Genomic DNA, 21,916 nt, shown 5'->3' on the forward strand with positions numbered 1-21,916 from the left:
GTATACGAGAGAAAAGTCCAGATAGAGAAGAGATGGATTTTACTTTAACGATAATTTTGAATTTGCATTCATAATTATTTAATTCATTGACTTTTCTCTTCCCTGCTGCTTCTTCCTCACAGAAAAGACATTACCAACTTGGCTCTGCTTTATATTTATTTTCATGGCAAGTCCCCCTTGAAGAACTTAAAAAAAAAAACAATTGCCTAGCTACAACCACTATCAACAATTCACACCACTTCTAAATTTAAACGCAGATTCCGCAAATACAGTTTCTATCTTAGGACCACCCGTCCGTGGAACTCTATTCCGTTGGCCTGCCATCCGGCTGACTACAGTATGATAGCCTTGAAGTCTTGTTGAACCGTCTCCTTAAATAATGCCCAACTTACACTATTAAAGATTATTACATTACCATCTTACATTCATTAACGCTTATTCTCGAGTCCTTGATAAGTGGTGACTCCCTTGTAAAAAAAAGTCTGTCTGTCTCTGTCTCTGTCTCTGTCTCTCTCTCTCTCTCTCTCTCTCTCTCTCTCTATATATATATATATATATATATATATATATATATATATATATAGATAGATAGATATTATTTATACCTTCCACAGTGTTAAATACTTCAGATCTAGATAAGATTATATACATCTTTTTCTATTATCTGTTATGGGGCTTAAAAATGACGCCACGCCTATAAACAAATGCACACGGGCATTGTAAAACATTAGAACTAATGCCAGCCAAGTTCAATGCAATTTACTTAGACTATTGTTGCCTTCTTCGATTAAAATTCTATTGAGAAAATGAATGTGGAAGATTTTGAACCTTTATTATGCATGGCGTATAGCATAGACCTTTTGTTAACGCATATTAGAACAACTTTAGAAACATTAAGTTACTTAACATAAAAATTCGTCATCAAATATACGTAAAGCACTCTAATTATTTCAGCACATGAAAAGTAAGATTTTATCATAACACCGTAGTTGAAATCACATAAACAACAGACCTTTTCATACGTACTTGTTAATTAATTTGCTTTTAGGATAGTGTTCGTACTCATCATGCACTTATTGATCCGTGCTGAAATAATAACGTTATTATATAAAAGGCCATTCTTAACATGGGGGGGGGGAGGGTGTTTTGTACCTATTCTGTACTTTAACCTTACAATTGAATAAAAAAAAATTTAATTAAACTTGGAAATACGATTTAAAAATAGCGCGAATTAGTAAGTGCATTAGTACCAAATTATCTGTTATCTGGCATTAAAAAGCAATGAAAATATTAGTTATGTTTATTAGCATTAATCTTGGCCAAATTCTCTTTTACTTATAATTTACTTAAAATATATATTATTTTAATTGGAATTCATTATTGAGATGAGTATTATTTATATTAATTTATTTTATTGCATCAGACGAAGGCCAGAGGAATAGTTAACCGAAACATCGTGAAGCAACATCTAATAAAGATGAGAATAATAGTCTGCAATAAATTAATACTAAAATATGTTCAGTTCATTCTAGAAATCAGTTTATTCTCTTTTGTATTGGCCGGAATTACGTTTCTGTTCGCCAACTTGAATGTTTCAATTCGCCACTGTTTGTTTTCGTTCTATAGGTTGACTATCCCCGGTATACATAAATTAATAAATTCAGGAAAAATATATTATGGAACGCATAATATATTAAATATGCTATATTTTTTTATAAGATTTTATTTATTCCCAGGAAATATTTGATCTTTTTGTTGAGATTTTAAAATTATTTAAAATATATTATACAAATATTCAAAATATATTATACAATTAAAAATATGTATTATATAAGTATTTAAAACATTGTGCAATACATGATATTCTATATTGTTTTATTGATATGAAGTCTGCTGAAGTCGTTTACCTTTGTTGTGTTCCTTAAATTATTATTTAATAACATGCCATTCGTGTAAACACACGTAAAATGTATATTCACGTTAACACATATGCACAGAAATTATATGCACACTCCAACCAGTGTTAATAGCTTGTTAATAAAAGTAACACTGCTATTGATATTATGTAAATTAGTTTCCGATCTTCGTCCAACAGAAAATTTGACACAATGATATAAAATAATGAAACGACACATGTACTTAACAACTCATTTGTGCATTTTATATACCTTCGGCCTATTGCCAGCCTTATACAAGTCTATTGGTCATATAATGGCAAGACAGAGGAAAAATACATACAGAATAAATCAATTTATTTATTTTAATTACAACTGGAATTTTCACGAAAGTTTTACCCAAACAAAATATTTAAAATTAGAATATGCTTTCCGTCCTTATATACAGCATCAGAATTGCTATCAACGGCCATATTGATAAATGCTGACCAGATTTCCCAGAACCTGTAAAAGAGAATGAGAATATATATTTCATGAAAATGGGTTCAGTTCTTAGCAAATTCTGCATTCAGAATTTAAATGAAAATATTACATTTATTAATAATCAAATTTCATGAATTACGAGCTGTACAGACCCGGCCGTTTTTTTTTGCCCTCATTTTATTTTGTTTTATTGCCTTTTGATTTTATTTATCAAAATATGGTCTACAAACGTAGAAACAGTAATGAATAACCTTTGGAAGGGAATTGTCTAATCTGTAATATAGTGTATGAGTGCAGTGTTTTGAAAGAAATAAAACTAGAATATATGTTAGGCCCACTTTAAGAATATATCCAGGCACCATATATTCTGTTTAATATTGAGTCTAAAAGACGCTAACAAATCTTGCTCAATGAGTTTAAGAATTACATAGTAAGACAGAATTTGACTTCAAATGATCTAAATAATTTGTGCTTATATACAAACTAAGTCCAAGAAATATAACCTTTGCACTCTGGAATCATATCACATAATAATATGTAACGAAAAGTTTTGTAAGAAGAAGTTGGAAGTAGTCGAAAATTCTTTTGTTGATCTGAATATGTACCTTCATGTCTTATGCTAGATTAAACAGTCTGAAGTAAAGTGTACATTCTTTGTTAACTCAAAAAGTTGAAGTGTTACGAAGACGGGAATGGTTCCATTAAAACAAGCAACCGTTTGTGCTCCGGAATTTATTTTTGTACACAAGCACCACCATTCTCAATGCACTTTTACCACTTCTGAAGATGGCTGTGCATGTACGCCCGAAAGCTCGCTTTGTCATACGGGGGTCGTTCCAAAAGTAAAGCCTCCTATATTTTTAAAACTTTAAAAGTTGAAGAGCTATGAAGACGGGAATGGTGGAATTAAAATGAGTGATCTTTTGTACTCTAGAATTTATTTTCTACATACTAACCACTATTCTCAATCACGCATCTCTGCTTCTGAAGCACGTCCACGACAGGGGTTGTTTTGTTAGAGTCTCACACTGTCAATATCGGTAACAGAAACATGAAATGTTCAGGTCATGAATACATAAGTTCAACCACTAATACAATTTGCAATCCTCTTTAATTCATCCGTGCGGAATAAAAAATTAGAGATATTACTTTTGGAATACCCCCTCGTATAAACATTCTATGATTAGATATTTGAAAGTTGTTGCAACAATTAAAATGTTGCATGGGAGGAATGAACACATTCGAAGTTGAAGATGAATATTAGATATCTGGGGTGATTAAATTTGGAAGGGTGGAATCTAGGGTATGACCCTCTCCAAGTTAATTAACCCCAGATGTTTAATATTCTTATTTAATCCTGAATGTACAGATTCATCCCATTCAACATAATAATAAACTATGTGTGTGCGTGTGTGTGTGCGCGCGCACGTGCGCATGACCGTGCGCTCGCGCGTGTGCATTTATACAGTATATTCTCATTTAGGCAAACATTATTAAACAACACGAAGTGCTTTGCATAACAAGACTTAATTTTACTTTTTAATTCATTGAATAGTTCATCTATTATTTCAGTCAAATTGGTGTGTGTGTGTAAGATGGGGTTCTTGTTCCATTTTTTTCTCTTTTTTCGAGAACACAATCGATTTGATTCGTTACACCGTCAGCAGGACGGGGTTAGTCTTGATGCGTTTGCAATTTACTGTCGAGTTTTTCTTAATGTTTAGTAATTTACAACTTTAGTGTGAACGCCCGTAATGATGTAATGTATGCGAACATGATTACGTGTTAAACGCGTGCAAAACCCTAAACATAGTGGTATTAATGCGATTTTTCTTTACAATACGCAGTTACGTGTGTAAAATACAAGAATTTAACGAAGATTCCTGAGTTTTGATAACAATTTTAAGACTTTGCTTAGACATGCAAACGGTAAATTCTGTAGACAAATATTAAAAAAAACAAACCTTTTCGCAGGTTTCTGATAAAAAAAATCACCTATCTTCTTCCTATAATTAATTCAAATTTATCAACCTCCGTTCTTCATTTGCAGTCTTAGTCCCCCCCCCCCGAAATAATCCATAACCCTACGGACTCCTCCCATAAATGAATATAGAATAATAATTAAATAAATAAAAATTATAAAATTTATCGATCTGTTTCCTCCATTTGCAATCTACTTTTTCGTTAAAAAAACTGAAAAAATAATTGTAAAAAATATTTTACGCTTCACACACAAACACACACACACAAGAATACACAAAAACGTCTGCAAAAAAACTTGCTTGTTTAGTGAGCGTTCAGATAGCTGCATAGGTCAAAATACGGAAATACATTTTCGATTTTTTCCTCATATTTTAAATATTTAACTGGGTTGGCAAACTACACTTCTCTGATTCAAGCAATCTCACATGATCTCAAAGGTGACACAAGGTTTCACAATTTTTTAATCTGTCTGTCTGTCTGTTTGTCTCTCTCTCTCACTCTCTCTCTCTATCTATATATATATATATATATATATATATATATATATATATAATGATAGATCGATTGATAAAGAGAGAGAAAGTAAGTTTTGAAAATATATATAGCAATTAAGTTACACAGGAGTTTTCGCATTTCATCTTCGTGAAGGTTAGTGAAAAATATATATTTAAAAAGTAAGAATACAAATGATGTTGAGTTTTTTTTTTTTAAATTCCCGGTCAACAATACGGCTGTCAAAGACAATAAATCGCACAATAAAATACTTACATAGGTTAGTGATTCTCGGCATACAACCATATGTTTTTTTACAATTTTCGTATCTCAAATTTTTCCTTAAAAAAAAAAAAAAAAAAAAAAAAAAAAAATACCAACACATGAATAAATCAAATATCGCTTCTTTTTATAAACTCAGTCAGTCTGTCTGTGTGTGTGTGTATATATATATATATATATATATATATATATATATATATATATATAGTTTAAACACACACACACACACACACACACACACACATATATGTATGTATGTATGTATGTATGTATGTATATATAAATAAATAGACAGATAGACAGCAGTATAAATAACATATTCTTCAAATGATTCGCTTTGTTAAACGTGCCATTTCCATCAGACATTTAATTTTATTTCCAACTAGCAGGGGAACCCGGCGTTGCTCGGATGTTGCGAGGTGTGTGCGGTTTTGAGTAAATCAAAACAAAAGAATAAAGTACCAGAAGTGTCTTCATGAGACTGTTCATAATGTTCCCATTGTCGACTTCTTTTTCTGGTTGCAAAAAAAAACAATCAACAACTTTTTATCGACATTTTATCGACATTGTTTCACTATTTATGAATATTGAAATAAAATACATTACTACACATTAATAAGATCTCACTTTTAATCACTTTTAATCACTTTTAATCACTGTTATCGACATCTTAAAACTGTTCTTACTCTTTTTAAATGACAACGTTAATGTTTATGAATATCGAAATAAAATACATTACTAAACATTTATTAATGCCTGTTTTTTTACTGTTTATGTGTCAATGTTATCGACTTTTTCTTTTCTTATATTGAAATATTATATATATGAAATATTGAAATTAATCTGAAAATTGAATATTGAAATAAAAGACATTACTACACAATTATTAATAATATCTTATTGAATATTGAAATAATACTTACGTTTACTTAATGTTATTTTTTTAATAGCATTTTATTTTTAAATGCGGACGTTTTTACTGTTTATGAATATTAAAAGAAAAATAATTACTAAACATTTAATAGTAAGAAAATGGGTGCTCACTGATGATCCGCGCTATATTTTAAATCGTATTTCTAAGATTAAGTGATTAAAAGTGAGATATTATTAATGTGTAGTTATGTATTTTATTTCAATATTCATAAACATTAACGTTGTCATTTAAAAAGAGTAAAAAAAGTTTTAAAAAGTCGATAAAACTGATTAAAAGTGAGATATTATTAATGTGTAGTAATGTATTTTATTTCAATATTCATAAACAGTGAAACATTAAAAAATGTCGATAAAAAGTTGTTACTATGGCAACGAAAACATGTCCTTACGAAGAAAGAAAGAAAATAAAAGAACGAAAGGAAAGAGCAAAACGGAAGTTGTGTTTGTGAAAGTAAGTTGGTGCTTTTCACGTAAATGTAAATCCAGGTTTTCATTAAACTCTAACCATGCGGGTTATAACGAAATCGAAGTAATTTAATTGCGAATTCAATTCCAGGTAACGGATTGTGTTCTGTTTTAATCTAATTTTATTATAATAAATGCTTTATAAATTGTGTTTATGTTTTTATGCTAATCAATGGCAAAGTAACCGTGGTTCGTTTCAACGTAAGTCCAGACCAGTTTTTAGATAAATTCTAACCGGTGGTCGGTTTTAAATGTCTCCTGTGAACGTTCTGGAACGGTGTAAGTGAGTGGCGGTGGTAGGATGAATTTGTTAGAGAGAGTATACTTTACTACTTCCATTAAATGTAACCGATTTTTACAGTGGACTCTCACCAGACAGAATATAGGAAACTCTGATCAGCAAGATACTGGACAGCTAATAAGCCTATAACATACGACAGATGTCGCGATTCAGTTTGTGAATGATACGGCTGCACCAAATGTATACAGGTGCAGTCCTATAAATGTCAAAGTCGGAGGGGAAAAAATGAGTTCATTTTATTTATATAGAGATTACCAATAGTCCAAAAAAACACATGTATTCGAATAACGTCAAAAGCCAAGCATACAGGTTTATCTACAATTGTCTTTTTAGCTTAATTTAGATTTAAATGAAAGAAAGTTTACAAAATGAAGACTTACTCGCATATTTCTTCTTTTGTTCCATATTTAAGGGCATTCACAGCAGCCATCTCCGATTTACAAAGGTAGTCACAAGCTGAAGATATAAAATTAGAAGTAACTTTCAATAGGAAAGACATAGAAATGAAACATACAAATATTCGGGCGAATAATAGATCGCACATACTGATCTCGTATAGCTTATCTGAAATTAAATAATCGCATTAATTTACAGTCTTACATAACCGTCAACATCTACGTAATACTAGAAAATGTACCCAGCGTTGCCCGGTATTAAATGTAACGTTAAATTCCTAAAAAAAAAAAAAAATAATAAAAAAATGAATGAATAAATAAATAAAACGGGAAGAAACTTGAGACATGTTCATGCAAGTATTACGTTTTTTCTAAACAGTTCACTTCTTGTAAGTAAAAAATACTCGAGGTGAGATCAAAATCAAAACCTAAAGACAGTTAGTATAGTATGATAACTATTAGGCTAGCTTGTCACGTTCTTTAAAGTGTTTTCAAACTTAATTATTCTCAACATAATGTGAACGATTCACGCATGCGCAATCGTGAAACAGTTGACAAACAGATAAAAATCGGTTGATCTCCAAGTACCAGTTTTCAATTTTGACCCTTTCGAAGCCCTTTTTTCTAGATGAAACCCGATTAATAAGTTTTCCAGGTGTCTGAATACCCTATATACCAAATTTTAAGTCTGTAGATCAACAATTCATTGAGTATATAGGTTGAGAATTGTCCTCACACACATCTTTTATAGATATATAGATTACACTTGTTTATTACTTAGTCATTACGTTACGCTCTGAAAAAGACTAAATACGATTTTTTAAAGCCAAACTCCTTTAAAAAAAACGTCTAAATCTGCGGAATTTGGCTTTAAAAAGGCCATCCTGGCAACTATATGCAAGAATATGAGAATGACCTCCTTTTGATTTAGCCTCGTTTTCGAATATCATCATAATAATATTTGAATATCATCATAATAATATATGACCATTGTTGTTATGATGTGAGAAAGGAACTCGTACTAATTTCGACATGCAACGTTCTCTCCGAAGAAAAAAAAGCCAGTGACACATTACATAAAAAAGAAAACGTTCGAAAGAAACAGAGCAAAAAAGAACATTGTAAAGAGATGCTAGATTGAAAGAGTAAATTTAAGATTGTATCTTACAATGTAATTTTATTATTTGTATTGAACTATGTAGCACAATATTACTTTCTGGGTATTTATTATTACTTCTTAATTTATGTTATTTGGGTCACTTCTATATTTAAAATACAATAAACACTATTTTCATGGAAATGTTAAGAATATCTGTTGTGTATTATTCGAGGTTTCTATTCAAAAAAATATTAGCTTTATCAAAACATTTGTTGGTTAAATATATTTCTTATTCCGTGGAATTTCGGCACATCCTGCTAGTATATATTAATAAGGAGAATTTGAATGACATACTAGACGTAATCCTTGAGTGTTTTCGGCCTTTCTATGCAGTTTTTTGTGGGTGACAATCTGATATGAGGATACTTCCCCCTATTAGTAAAACCTGACCAAATATTCAAAATAACATACATAAACATCTATATAACATTATCCACATTAAAAAACGACTTTGGTGTCTAACTTCCCTCGTGGGGAGGAAAAACAAATAGGAACATTATGCTTGTTTGGCTTATACGAGGAACATCGCAGCTAAAGGAGAACTTATAGAATATTCGAATATGTGTTACCTAAAGAAATCAAGAAGTGTTGCCCTGATTTCTGAAAACTTCGACTGAAGTAAAACATTTTATTTTACAAGATAATAGGAATTGAAGCACGTTTCCAAATTCCAACGCCAACAATAAACAACAATAACAACAATAAACAACAATAACAACAATAAACAACAATAAACAACAATGATCAGATCCATAATGAAGCAAAACATTTTCATATATTTTTTTTCTAAATCTTTTCTTTAAGAATGAAAACTTCTCAAATGAACTTTCATTTGTCTTTAGCAACTTGAAATGCAAAATAATTGGTTACCCCGACAAAAAGAGGGTGAACCTGTAAAATCACCTTCCTCCGTTCGTCTGTTCGTCTCTCCGCACTTTTCTCAATAAATACGCCTTGGAATTTTTGGAAATTTTGCACAAACATTAAACATGATACGAGCAAAAAATGTAACAAAGCGGGTTTTCCGGGAAAATTCCGGTTACACCCCTAGGGGATCCTTTTGAGTTGAAATGGCTAAAATTGACACTTTTGTGCTTATTAAAAAAAAAAAAAATGATACCTTGCATTTTTACAAAACTCTGAAAAGTTGTAACTAACTGATTTGTATATAATTTTGTTAGTCTATACTTTGCAATAACTCTTGGGTGTGTCCCAGGGGCTTTTTTAGGGCTAATAAAAACACTCCATTTTTGGGATTATTTTACCATATTTGTCCATAATTTTCTGTGTATGTCTGTTTAGCAGTTTTGCATGGTGCTGAACTGAATGTTTAGGCCTTGGGGACTTTTGGGGCAAAATGGGAGGGGGGAGCAATTGGTGGTCATTTCTTTCTTTCTTTTTTTTTTTTTGCATGATGCAGAACTCAAGTTTCCATATGTTAAGAACTAAAACTACACCGTTTGTTCATTTTCACCCGTTTTGAAGTCCCCTGGAGACTTTTGGGGCTAAATGGGGAGGGGGCAAATGCATTTACGGGGGACCATGCATACTTCACTTGTTTAAATTTTTTTTTTAACTTGCTTAGGGATGTGTTTTTGTTTTTGTAGTGTTTAACTCGTTTCCCTAGTGTAAATCTGCTTCGGCAATTAAAGTTTCAATATTTTGACAGAAAGAGTTTATGGACACATTCCATAATTGAAAATATTCCATCTAATCCGTGTCCATGAGATTGCTTCAGTTGTTCAATAGAAACATTATTAATTTCAATTATTTACTTTTAAAGTAATCTTAACTCTTTTTTTTCACGTTTTCATCAAAGTTAGTTTTTCACTTTTACCGCTTCTGGAGATTTATTATTGGCAGATCTAAGTTAGAATAACGTTGGAACTTAATGTTTTTGTTCAATATTTTTAGCGAATTTCCTAATATTTTCAGCTTATCACTTTTAGCATTTTAATAAAGCTTTTATTGCTTTGTTTTTAACTCTGCAGTTTTTTTCTATTGTGTTACATGCTATCGCTATGAAAGCACTTTTTCATTTTATATGGACAATCTTTGTGCAAATGCAATTGCTTACAGCCCAAACAAGATTTAAAAGGTAATATTTTTCTTTGGTTGAGCAAATTTATTTAGTAATTAAACTTTCTTTTATTTTACGAATTTTTTTTATTACGAATATGTGTGACACTTAGTTCAATGCCAGTCCGCACTTTTCTCAATGAATACGCCTTGGAATATTTTGAAATATTGACTTAATATCTAAAAACCTCAATTTAACTCTTTATATGTAAAAAAAAAAAACATCAATTTCTAAACGTGTCTTGGCAAACATTAATAAAGCATAAGCTATCCTTTGCGATATTCATTTCCCATTGCTTGATGTAATTTTGCAAAAAAAACAACAAACAAAACAAAAAAACATTGTATAAAAATCTTTTAAAATAATCTTCATAGTTTTTTTTTTCGGATAATAGGCGTGTAGGTTTGCTAGTATAAATTTTAGCACAGGAGAATGAGTTAGGGTTACAACGACCTTGATCGTGCGTGAACCAAATAAAGTTCAGTGTCTATGCTAGAAGGGCACCAGGGGAAGATTTCACTGGTAAGGTTAGAATGTTACAAGACTCTGAGCAATCTGTGTAAAGAGGCTGACGGATGTAGTGTTACATGGGACAAAAGCGTGATATTACATTGCATCCTACGAGCAACAACATCACAATCGCAACATCTTCTATTTTTCTCTTTAAATATTTCGCCCTACCATTACTACAAGTTGTCACCAAGATGAATTCAACACATTCCACAGATTCTGTGATGACACCGACCGTAACTGGCTCATACATACATAGACCTAATACAAATTGATCCCCCGGCTATTACAGTGATTTAAAATACTACTTTAAATTTCTTTAAAATGTAGCTTGCACTCGATGATAATTGAAAGAAAAATTACGACAAAGTTAAACGGGAAAATTTAAAGGCCACGGGAATCATTGTTAAGGTCCGTCGCAGTGTGTTTTGGTTATTTCTTTTCTTCTAGACAACATGTTGACACATTAGGTAAAAGCACAAAATAATAACAGCACATAATCAAATCACATGGTAAGAATGTCTTTATAAATAATCATGCTGTTACTTCGCACACTACATTCATTTTGGCCACGGGCGCCAGTGCTTGCTATTTTACTGGTCCGGCAGTGGCTCCCACGAACAACTGTAGTTTGATTGTTTTTTTTTTTACGAGTGGGGCGGGAGGCATACTTGCACCAGGTTCTGCTAGTTATTATATAAAAACTTGAAATTTGTAAAAATAGAATAGTTCACCAATGTTTGGGATAATTTTATGAAAAAAAAAAATCTACATCGTCCCTGCATAGTTTGAGAGGTAGCTATATCGTTATTATAGAAAACAATCATTTGGCAATATAAAAGTGGTGTGTCGTGAAGCTGATTGTGAGCTCATTATGCAGATGTGAGTCCTGCTGGTGTAACTAGGCCATTTCTATTAATACCTTTGGAAAAGGTGCAAATCCATATACCATACCTGCAACCATGGATTAAATAATAGGGTAGACTAGACTCTCAAACCATGATTGTTCAACTAGTCGAATAGGAAATTCCCTAGTGTAAAACTAGTCTTTTTTTTTGTTCATCCCGTCATTGCTTAGTCGTCCTGCACTTCTCAAGCAATGGTGCTGCAGAGGAAATGTGCAACTTTTGCAGAAGTCTTCTCAGATTCTTGGGAATAGAAAGTGAACTTGGAGTTTACAGCCTCGTAATTCTCGCGACAATTATTGTCTTTTAATCTTCGCATTCCTCGAGCAGTTGTTTCTGACAAAGGGGCGATAATTATTGTTTTCTGCGTCGGAATCTATGTATCAAACACTTATTCGTCGACTAGTTTTTGGCTATGAAGTAATATTTTAACTCATTACATCAGATGGATTAATGTCTTGTCAGGAGCGATATCCATATGTAAAAAAGGGTGCTTCAATACATAAACAGATACAAAAATAACATTGATGGATTGCAATAAATAAGGTTATTTAAAAAAAATAAATTTTTCAGAATTTTTCCAACAATGCACTTTACATACACTCTACATTTGTTCATAGCAAAATGCTTATAATCTCGCAGAAAGATTGCTTTTCGTCTATTTAAAATGTTGGCAAATCAGATTCTTCCAGTTAAAAAAAAAAATTTAACATAAACGATTTGGTGTCTGAAAAGTGAATACTGTGACATTTAGAGCAAAATGTCTGATGTGCAATCAGAAACAAGTTTTAATCAGTTTAAATTAGTTACATATTCATACGCCATGCATGATTAGCGGGGCTACTTTTTTGCAAAACTTATTTGAGTTAAAAATGTTTAGAAATAGGTTAAGTTGTGTCAAAGGTCAATATAGTATAAAAAATGTAATAAAGTGCACTGCAAACAAATGGCTAATAACGCAATTGCAAAGCAACACAGACGTTTGACTTTCGATGAGAAATATGCACTTTAAACAATAAAGATTGAAAAAATAAAGCCAAAACTTATCTCGGTTGGAATAGATATGGTTTCTTTTCCAAATTAACATTATTGATCGAATGCATCTCGTATGAAAAGGGTGAAACTAATAACGGTTGAAGTGAATCGAATACAAAATGATGAAAAAACGACTTACAACAATGTGATAATTTTCTTTTGAATTTCTTTATTGAACATCCGACTTTTTCGTAACAGGCTATCAATTCTTGGATTCGTCTGGAAAAAAAATAACAAAAAAGACAATGGCGATTTAGATAAATACGTTCTAAAGGGCAGAACGTATTTCAGTTATGAATAGAAAATGCAATACAATGGGTATCCAAACACATTTCAAACGCAGAATGTTGGACCTTACGCCAGTAGGTAGAGATTATGCTAAATAGTATGAATTTCGAGAGAACGCCATTAAGTACATATCAGGACAACCTGGAGGTGAACGGAGACGAATCCAGTGTACCTGTTGTGATTAAGGCGACGTTTCAGATGATTGTTTGGTTGTTTTTGTTTTACGGTATATCAACCCTTTTCAGGTTATTTAATGCCGAATCCAAAGATTTTGGAGAAAATTTTTTAATAGAATATTTGTTGTTTTCAAGTCTATTTCTATTTAACCCATAGTTGGGACCATAACAGGTAATACCACTCTGGGTCAGAGTGGATCTGAGAGCAATGGCAATTAAAGGGTGGCTCCACACTTCCCAAAGCCTGCAAGCTGGGGCCTCACCACTGGATATAGTTTAAGGTCATATCCAGGATCGCGAAGTTTCAGAGGTGAGCAATCGAGACCAGGGGTCTTCAAAGTTTCAAATGGAAGAGCACAGAATATTTCCTGGTCTTTTTGAGCTACGCAAGCAAAAATGACCTGAAAGTGTTTTGTACTGTTTTTCTCGTTAACTTTGATTGTAGTGAAACTGGTTCTCCAATGCCTCATTTTTAATCATTTCTTGAACACGAAGAAAAAATACCGCACTATTTTCATAAGTATTTTTTTAAAACATTTTCTTGGATATTTTACGTTTTCTATAACAGCTAGGCTAGCTAGATTAAAGACTTTGACGGGTCGGATTTAGACTGCAGACTGTTTGGAGACCTCGTGCCCTAGACGAAATACGCTAAAAACAGGTGTTCAATTGTTAGCGAGAATTTGTGTCACGTGTTCGAGTCGGAATTTCCAAGCAGTTTGCGGTGAGGAAACAGCTGACTAAGACGTACCGGCAACATAGGCATCTATAAGAAACTTTCATGAGACCTGTCCGTTTGTAGACCAGTTTTAAAGCTAAATAAGAAATATGAATAGGAATTAATTAATTTTATCCTTCGATTTATAAGGAATTAATTTGATCTCTCTGCAATAAAACCTTTTAAACCACAAAGAAGTCTACTTGTGCTGCAATGCATGAATTTTATTCGTCTCGAGTTAACAGATTAATAGCCAATAAACAATGCAACGCCACACACAAACTGGAGACAACGCAAAAAAGAATGCAGGTTGCACGTATGTATAAAATACTTTTATTTAATTGAATTGTTTCTCGATGGCTCACCAGCGATAACCCACGGGTGCACATGTTTGTCGTAAAACGTATGTGCCAACCCATGTGCGAAACGTCGTTTAACGTTTGTTTAACATCCTTTTCATTTATGAAAATGTCAAAAGAATAGGATTGATCTAAACGAGTTTAAAGATTTAAGAGACATAAGAGAATAATCAATTTCAATAATGATCGAATATATTGAATGAGGAAATAATTTATTAATAAAACGAACAGCATAGTATATATTTAGATTATTTTCATCTTTTATCATATTACATGAAATAGTTGTGTTTAGTTACCCGGCAAGGTTTAGGTGAAGCGTTGACAAATTTCGAACTCCAGTGTCGACAGCATATCAGCTTTTGACAGGTTTCTCCCTCTCAATGACGGCATTCAGTGTGACATACGGACAGCCAGCTCTTCTTACAACCGCGAAAATACGAGGCAAACATACATGCAATGATTTGTCCGGGGTCATGGCGTCTTTTCGAGATATTATAGAAGCATTCTGGTATACGTTTTATTTATTCATTTTTACGCACCACATTCAGACGGACTGTCTCTATGCAAGCAGTGAAGACTATTTGGTGGAAAGGTGTTTTCTGCAACGAATGAAACTTATTCCATGACATGAGTGTTCAATCCTAACGTCCATATGCAAACGAAATATGCAAACGAAATATGCAAACGAATACTTCAAATAATCTAACTTATCAAGAAGAAACCTCAAAAGATAAAACAAGCACGTTACTCGAGTGTGTTCAAAAGATAAAAATATTTTTCGTGCTTGAATGTTCATTTTACATCAGTTGAAGGCCTCAGAAATCAAGAGAGTCCCTTCCTAGGGACTAACACTTGATCTCTAAATGAGATACATAGATAATCGAATATTCCATTAAAGACCTTTATATCTCAAAAACTGAGTTAGTTAAGAAGGTGAGAAAATAATTTTCCTCTCCCCAACTGAACATTTAAGTATGTTATAGTATGTCTTTCTTGTAGTCCCTTGATCTTACTAGATTCCAGGACAAGAATTCATCTAGTCTGGTGGAGTATCCAGTTTAGTGCAGTTGCTTGAGGTACACCATTCCTCATAAAAGCCAATGTAGGTTAGCAAAGAGATCTTACTTTGGCTGCAAACACTGTGTGATTTTAAACATTTAGTCAGGGTTTACTTCTACGGGAAAATATCCTCATGCCAGGTTACCCTGACAAACACTTGCACAGAGAGACCTTAGGCGATCGAGGATAGTGTCTAGTAAATATTCAAGTTCTCTGTGAAGAACTAAACTTATGTGAAAACGGAACAATCACGTTAACATCCTGGTTTTCATTAAATCACAGAAGGTAAGCATTGTTGAGCCTGATCAGTACTAGATGGCTGACCGTATTGAAAGACCAGATGCTGTATGTAGGAGAACGTCGACATCTCCCTACAAAACCGAACGTTGGCATAGACAAGCGACTAAGGACCACGTGAATTTGATATGTCCATGACATGTCCTTCTGCGGAGGAAGCCGGTTCAACCCGCTTAGGATGCGTGCTGCTTTGATTCGAGTTATACTTTATGTATTATACTTATATGTTGTATAAGTAGAAAACCAAACACAATATAATGAACTAATTTTGAGAACTGTTGTAGAAGATTTCCGCCTCAAATACCCTACCTCTTCCAAACAAACAAAATGCGGGTTGTAGTAAAAAGAAAACTCTTATTACTTACTTTAGGAGAATCTATTCGTGACATTTGCATAAAATGGATCGATTCCTTGATATTGATGGAGTATTGCTGTCATATTTGGGCCGGTGCATCGGCTACTAGTCTCTCGCTCCTTGACAGGGTTCAAAAGAGAGTCGCAAATCTGATAGGCCCTAAACTGGCATCAAAACTCCAGCCTCTGTCCCATCGTCGAAACGTTGCATCCCTCTGACTGTTCTACAAGTACTATAATGGTGAATGCTCTGAAGAACTGCAAGCACTTGTGCCCCCACGACGTGAACACCCTCGACAGACCCGACAAGCTGCAAAATCCCACCCCCACACTGTAGAGATCCCTAGATGTAAAAGATCCTTCTACTCCAGTAGTTTCTTCCCCAGAACTGCTAGACTTTGGAATTCCATTCCGGGTCACTGCTTCCCCAACTGTACTGACATGCATAAGTTCAAGTGCAACGTGAACCAACATCTCGCTGCCCTAATCCCTACATAGTACCCCAGTAGATGTTTCCCCTGATAGTAGCCCCCTCCACCAAAGTGGCAATGTGCCTTGTTTGGGGTGAAAATGTAATAAAAAAAAAAAAAAAAAATTTATGTTCGCATTTCTCTTTCTATCTCCGCCACTTACCGACTGGTTTCCTAACTCAACATGTATGAGACATTAATACAGTAACCCTTTTCCTATCCCATTTCAAAACTCATTCATGTTCTGCAGAGCAGGGAACAAAAAACGATAAAATCCACTATAAAACAACCAAACCAAACCAAACCAAACCAAACACTATAAACTAGCGATTGAAGATACGAAGAGTTTGAAGAATAAAAAACCTTCTACAAAATAACTGGATGCAACAAGAATACTATTTTCAAAATAATTGGATTTGGCATTAAATAACCGGAAAAGGGTTGATATGCCGTAAAACAAAACAACCGAACCAATTAACTCACACAGATAGCTATTCACTATTCCGCAAGGTATTCCACAATAACATTTGTTTTGTATTATATACAGTCCAACTCTAACAATATTCAGACAGGTTACACAAAAGGGGGTCAAGAACGCATGTTCGCACTGCGCATAACTAGCAGAACTACTTCCTGTTGCGAAAGTTATCTTCTCATTAGTAGCGTGGCTCTTTAAAATACTCTGTACGTATTCATTTCATTAATCTTGAAATTGGATCGTACTTGAAAAAAGTCGACTAACATCCGCTACTAGACAATACAAATGACGGCGACAAATCAGCCTTAATCAATGATCAATCAACTCGAGTTTCTCTAAAGTTATTTCAGTGTCCAATAACGTAGCAGACTTTTTAAAAAATATCAGATATGTTCAAGTGGAGAAAGTTTGGTAGCAAAATAACGCTTGCTATATCATATTTATCTTAGTCTGTCTGTTTTTGTTTGTCCATTTCACTTTTTATCGGAAACTACTGGTCCAATCTGGCTGAAAGTTTGTGTGGACGTTTATTATAAAAAAATGCAGCAAATTAAATATTATAATATTCGTTCGATGCAAAGTAAGGGATTGATACGGAATTAGTATTTGATGCAAAAATGAACGCAAATTTAACCAGATTTACGATTACTTCCTCCAGAGGTTATATATATATATATATATATATATATATATATAATTATTTATTTATTATAATAATTATTAAATACCTACATAAACTAGTGTTTCATCCTTTCGAGAATCATCAGTGCAACCGAAACCATCTCCGGCTTCATTAGCAAGCATATAATCCATTCGGCCATCGTTAACCGCGAGAAATACCGTTTAAATTTAAACATTTATTTTAATTTTTTAACGTCTGTCAAAGTCATCTAATCATTATATCATTATCTGAGTATGTGAGCTAAATTGACCGACTTTTTTTCAATTGAAAGTGCTCAACGATAAGAAACGAGTTTCTTAAAAAAAGCTGACATAATTATTTACTATAATAATTATTAAATACCTACAGACACTAGTTTTTCAACCTTTCAGGAATCATCAGTACAGGTTTAACACCGGTCGATAGATTCGAACCCGACAACAAAAGCCAGATATATATATATATATATATATATATATACATATATATATATATATATACATATATATATATATATATATATATATATATATATATATATATATATATATCAATTTGGCATAAATCAGTCATTCTAAGTGAACAGGCTATAACTCATTTTTAACGAGCTAAAATGTTTAGTGCTTCTATATTATCCATAACAATAATATGGAATTAAAATGAATTTTTAGTTATACAAAAAGAATTTCTTCACATATATTACAGTTTATGAATTTTCGAATGAAATTAAAATGTTAGTGTTTGTGATCCAACTAGAATAATAGATGGTTAAGTAAAAGCTTTTTAATTCAGTTTTGAAAATTTTTTTTTTTGAATCAAGACGGTTTTATGTTTTATTTGCACAAGCTTACCTGCACGAAAGCAATAGATGAAAAACCTCTCCAGGACAACTGTTCACACAATCTGGATAAAATAAAAATATTAAATGTATATGCATATATATATATTTACACACACACACACACACACACACACACACACACACACACACACACACACACACACACACACACACACACATATATATATATATATATATATATATTACTAGCAAATATATGCTTATTCCGGTCGCATATTTTTTTGCTTACCCGAAAAGATACAATCGTGAACGAACATATGTTAGACTGACCTTAAAAGTGGGAGATAATAACTGGAAAGATAATAACTTGGCGAACACCTCCCCCAGAGGAGGAGTTAATGCTTGTGAGGATGATATGATAAAATGATACAGATAATACACTACCCACCACCACCACTAAACAGAAAAGATAACCATGAAAGGATGGTTGTAGGAGGAACGAATACATACTGTATCACACCACAAAAAGATGATACATGACCCGATAAAAGGATAGGGTAATGCCGATGAAAATATTATCATGACAAGAGAACAGATACTACACTACTCCTCACCCCGAAAGAGAATGCAATCCCTGGCATGATGTTTTTTTGAAAAGAGAGCAGGTACCACGACCTCCTCCAACACACACACACACACACACACACACACACATGAAGAATTACTCCACCCTCGAAAATTCCTTTAAAATTACTACTCGAATAGGTTTTCGGGGTCGCTGAAAACGAAAATAACGTTTATAATTAAGGCAAACGAGTAGTTTCCAAGATATGAAGAAATATTAGTTTAAAAAAATGGAGGATCACTTTTCCATAATAATTTAACGTAAAATGATCACCCACTTTGTGGCCACGATTTTTTTTGGGGGGGAGGGGGGACTTTCTTTTTACCCTTGGAAAATCTTTTAAAATTACCTGTTTAAATTGCAAAATGCAAAAGAAATCAAACAAAAAACTTTTTTGCACAAGAAACACACAGAAATTTTTAAAATAGCATCCATTTTTTTCTATCGAATTCATTTGCTGTTTTTTGAAAACTATTTTCTCCCGGATTTTTGATAAAATATTCCATTTTCGTATATAATAAAAAAATTTAGCACCCACTTTCTAGCCAGCTGAGAGAGGGTGGGACTTTTCCCATGTTTATTGGCTAAACAGTTTTCGCTTATGCTTGCGCGTAGCATAAACGAAGGCTACGGCGGTGAAATGGAAAATAGTCCCAGAGTTCAGGGGTTATAACCATGCAAAAGAAATCAAACAAAAAACTTTTTAGCCAAGAAACACACAGAAAAATGCCCCTCTCTCAGGTGGTCAGAAAGTGGGTGCTCATTCTAAGTTAAATTTAGATTGAAAATTGATCACCTACTTTTCGAAAAAGTAATTTCTTCATATCATGAAAACTTTCTTTTTGCTATGGAAACGGTTTGCAGATTCGTTTTTAGTACACCGAAATCTACAATAAATATTTCGTTATATACGAACATGAGACGGGCCTTAAAGTAAAATAATACCGGATTTTTGGAGCAGATTTGTTATTTAGTTGTACAAATATCCTCAAACCAGGTAATCACTAAAAGGGACTCTTAAAAGTCGTCACCTGTATCGAGCAAAAGTTTAAAACCACTGATTATATGTCAGCCTACGTCACAGTAACATATATTGAGTGAGTTCCTAACAGTATTTTGTATAGTTTTTTAGTTTAAACTCATTTTCCCAAAATTTCCCCAAACTTAATGTGTCTGATACAATCTGCCGCCATTTGTATTTTTCAAATATACCGATAAACACTGCATGTTTTTGAACCGATTAAACATTATACATTACATAAAAACAATACAATCTTATCCAGTTAGGTAGAACATTTACTTTTCTTGCCTTTGATAACATTTATTTGTTATATATTTATTGTTTGACAACTTCTTTGTATCTGTGTTTAATAATACAAACCCTTTTCATTTAATGTAACGTTTAGTCGGCTCGAAAAACTGTTTATCGGTGTATTTGAAAGATACAAATGGTGGCGGACACTGTTGATTACTTTAAGTTTGAGAAAGTGAGTTAAAACTAAAAAACTATACAAAATACTGTTACAAACCCACCGATTATGTCAGCCTATGTCATGGTAACATATTCGGCGGGTTTTTGACACTGTATTGTATAGTTTTTAGCTTTCAACTTACTTTCCCAAACTTAACGTATTCAACAGAGTCTGCAACCATTTCTGTTTTTCGAGCTGATTAAACATTTTACATTACATAAAAACACTAAACAATTATCCAGTTAGGTAGAAACACAACTTACCTTACCTTTCATTTATTTGTTTTTGACAACTTTTTCGAATCTGTGTATAGTAACCCTCCCCCCATCACGTGGGTTAATCCTCGATTCAGGCGTACGAAGAATATGATTGCGAATTACACGGCTGATGGAACGAAAGCGTGTAATTGTAAGCCTCCCGCCTTTGGTCAGAAGATGTGGCATCTGACCCTGTTGAAATTGCAATGGCAGATGATCGTCTTCTTCCAGGAGTACTTAACAGGATTCTTCAGCGTCGCAGGCTTCGTGTCGATTTCCGCTGAAAATCAATTAGCTTCTCATGCAAATCAAAAAGAAAACAAATTCAGGGATTCTAGTCTACTAAAAGTTAATTCCCAAAAATTACTGGTGTTTTACATATGTACAATTGTTCAGTTCAATTACACGAGAAAAGAACCCCAAATCATATTCTTCGTTCTCCACGACGACGACCGTAATGGAGAGGGGGAAGAGTGGCGCTTCTTGGGTGCGTGTGTTTCTCTCGAGATTCGGCTTCAATCTGACAATTTCAGCTCGGGCATTCGCTTATATTCCAAGGGAAAGGGTTGGTTGGGGAAATCCGCTTGACCAATAAGGATTCAACACGTCACTCGGGGAATTCCTGAATCCTTTGAGTGTGTGCACCTCTGCAAGGTTTGCGAATCTGTGATCAGAACTCAAATTTATTCAGAAGGTAAACGCTTTGACCTCTCACACTCAGAAAGCCAGACATCCTGAGCCCTGGTTCATCAGGCTAAGAACGAATGTATGATTTCATTCTAACTTCAATCTGACATCTCTTGTCACTTTTCTCAAGCAATAAAATATATGTCTGTTTTACAAAAACACAATAAATTCATCCCTTCAAATAGATTACTCACCGCTGTCCTGAATCCAATTAATGCTTAAAAGACAATATCAGCATAATACCCGGCCTAACTTCGTGTTTTTAGGGGGTCTTAATCTACCCAATGGGGAGCAA

General features: G+C 33.3%; 1 protein-coding gene across 1 annotated transcript in view; it reads right to left on the minus strand.

Moving 5' to 3' along the window:
• Window positions 1-2,152: 2,152 nt before the first annotated feature.
• LOC145257577 (uncharacterized) overlaps window positions 2,153-21,916 on the minus strand; it is a 140,304-nt gene continuing 120,540 nt past the window's right edge. The window contains exons 9-13 of the mRNA XM_080115671.1: window positions 18,630-18,681; window positions 13,058-13,137; window positions 7,215-7,290; window positions 5,130-5,194; window positions 2,153-2,399 (exon numbers count right to left, since the gene is read on the minus strand). Coding sequence (XP_079971797.1) covers window positions 2,314-2,399; window positions 5,130-5,194; window positions 7,215-7,290; window positions 13,058-13,137; window positions 18,630-18,681 — 359 coding nt within the window. The 3' untranslated portion in view covers window positions 2,153-2,313. The remainder of the gene's footprint in view (window positions 2,400-5,129; window positions 5,195-7,214; window positions 7,291-13,057; window positions 13,138-18,629; window positions 18,682-21,916) is intronic.

This window comes from Euprymna scolopes, chromosome 3 (genome assembly GCF_053919585.1).
Source record: "Euprymna scolopes isolate OS-2025 chromosome 3, ASM5391958v1, whole genome shotgun sequence".
Taxonomy (NCBI): Eukaryota; Metazoa; Mollusca; class Cephalopoda; order Sepiida; family Sepiolidae; genus Euprymna; species Euprymna scolopes.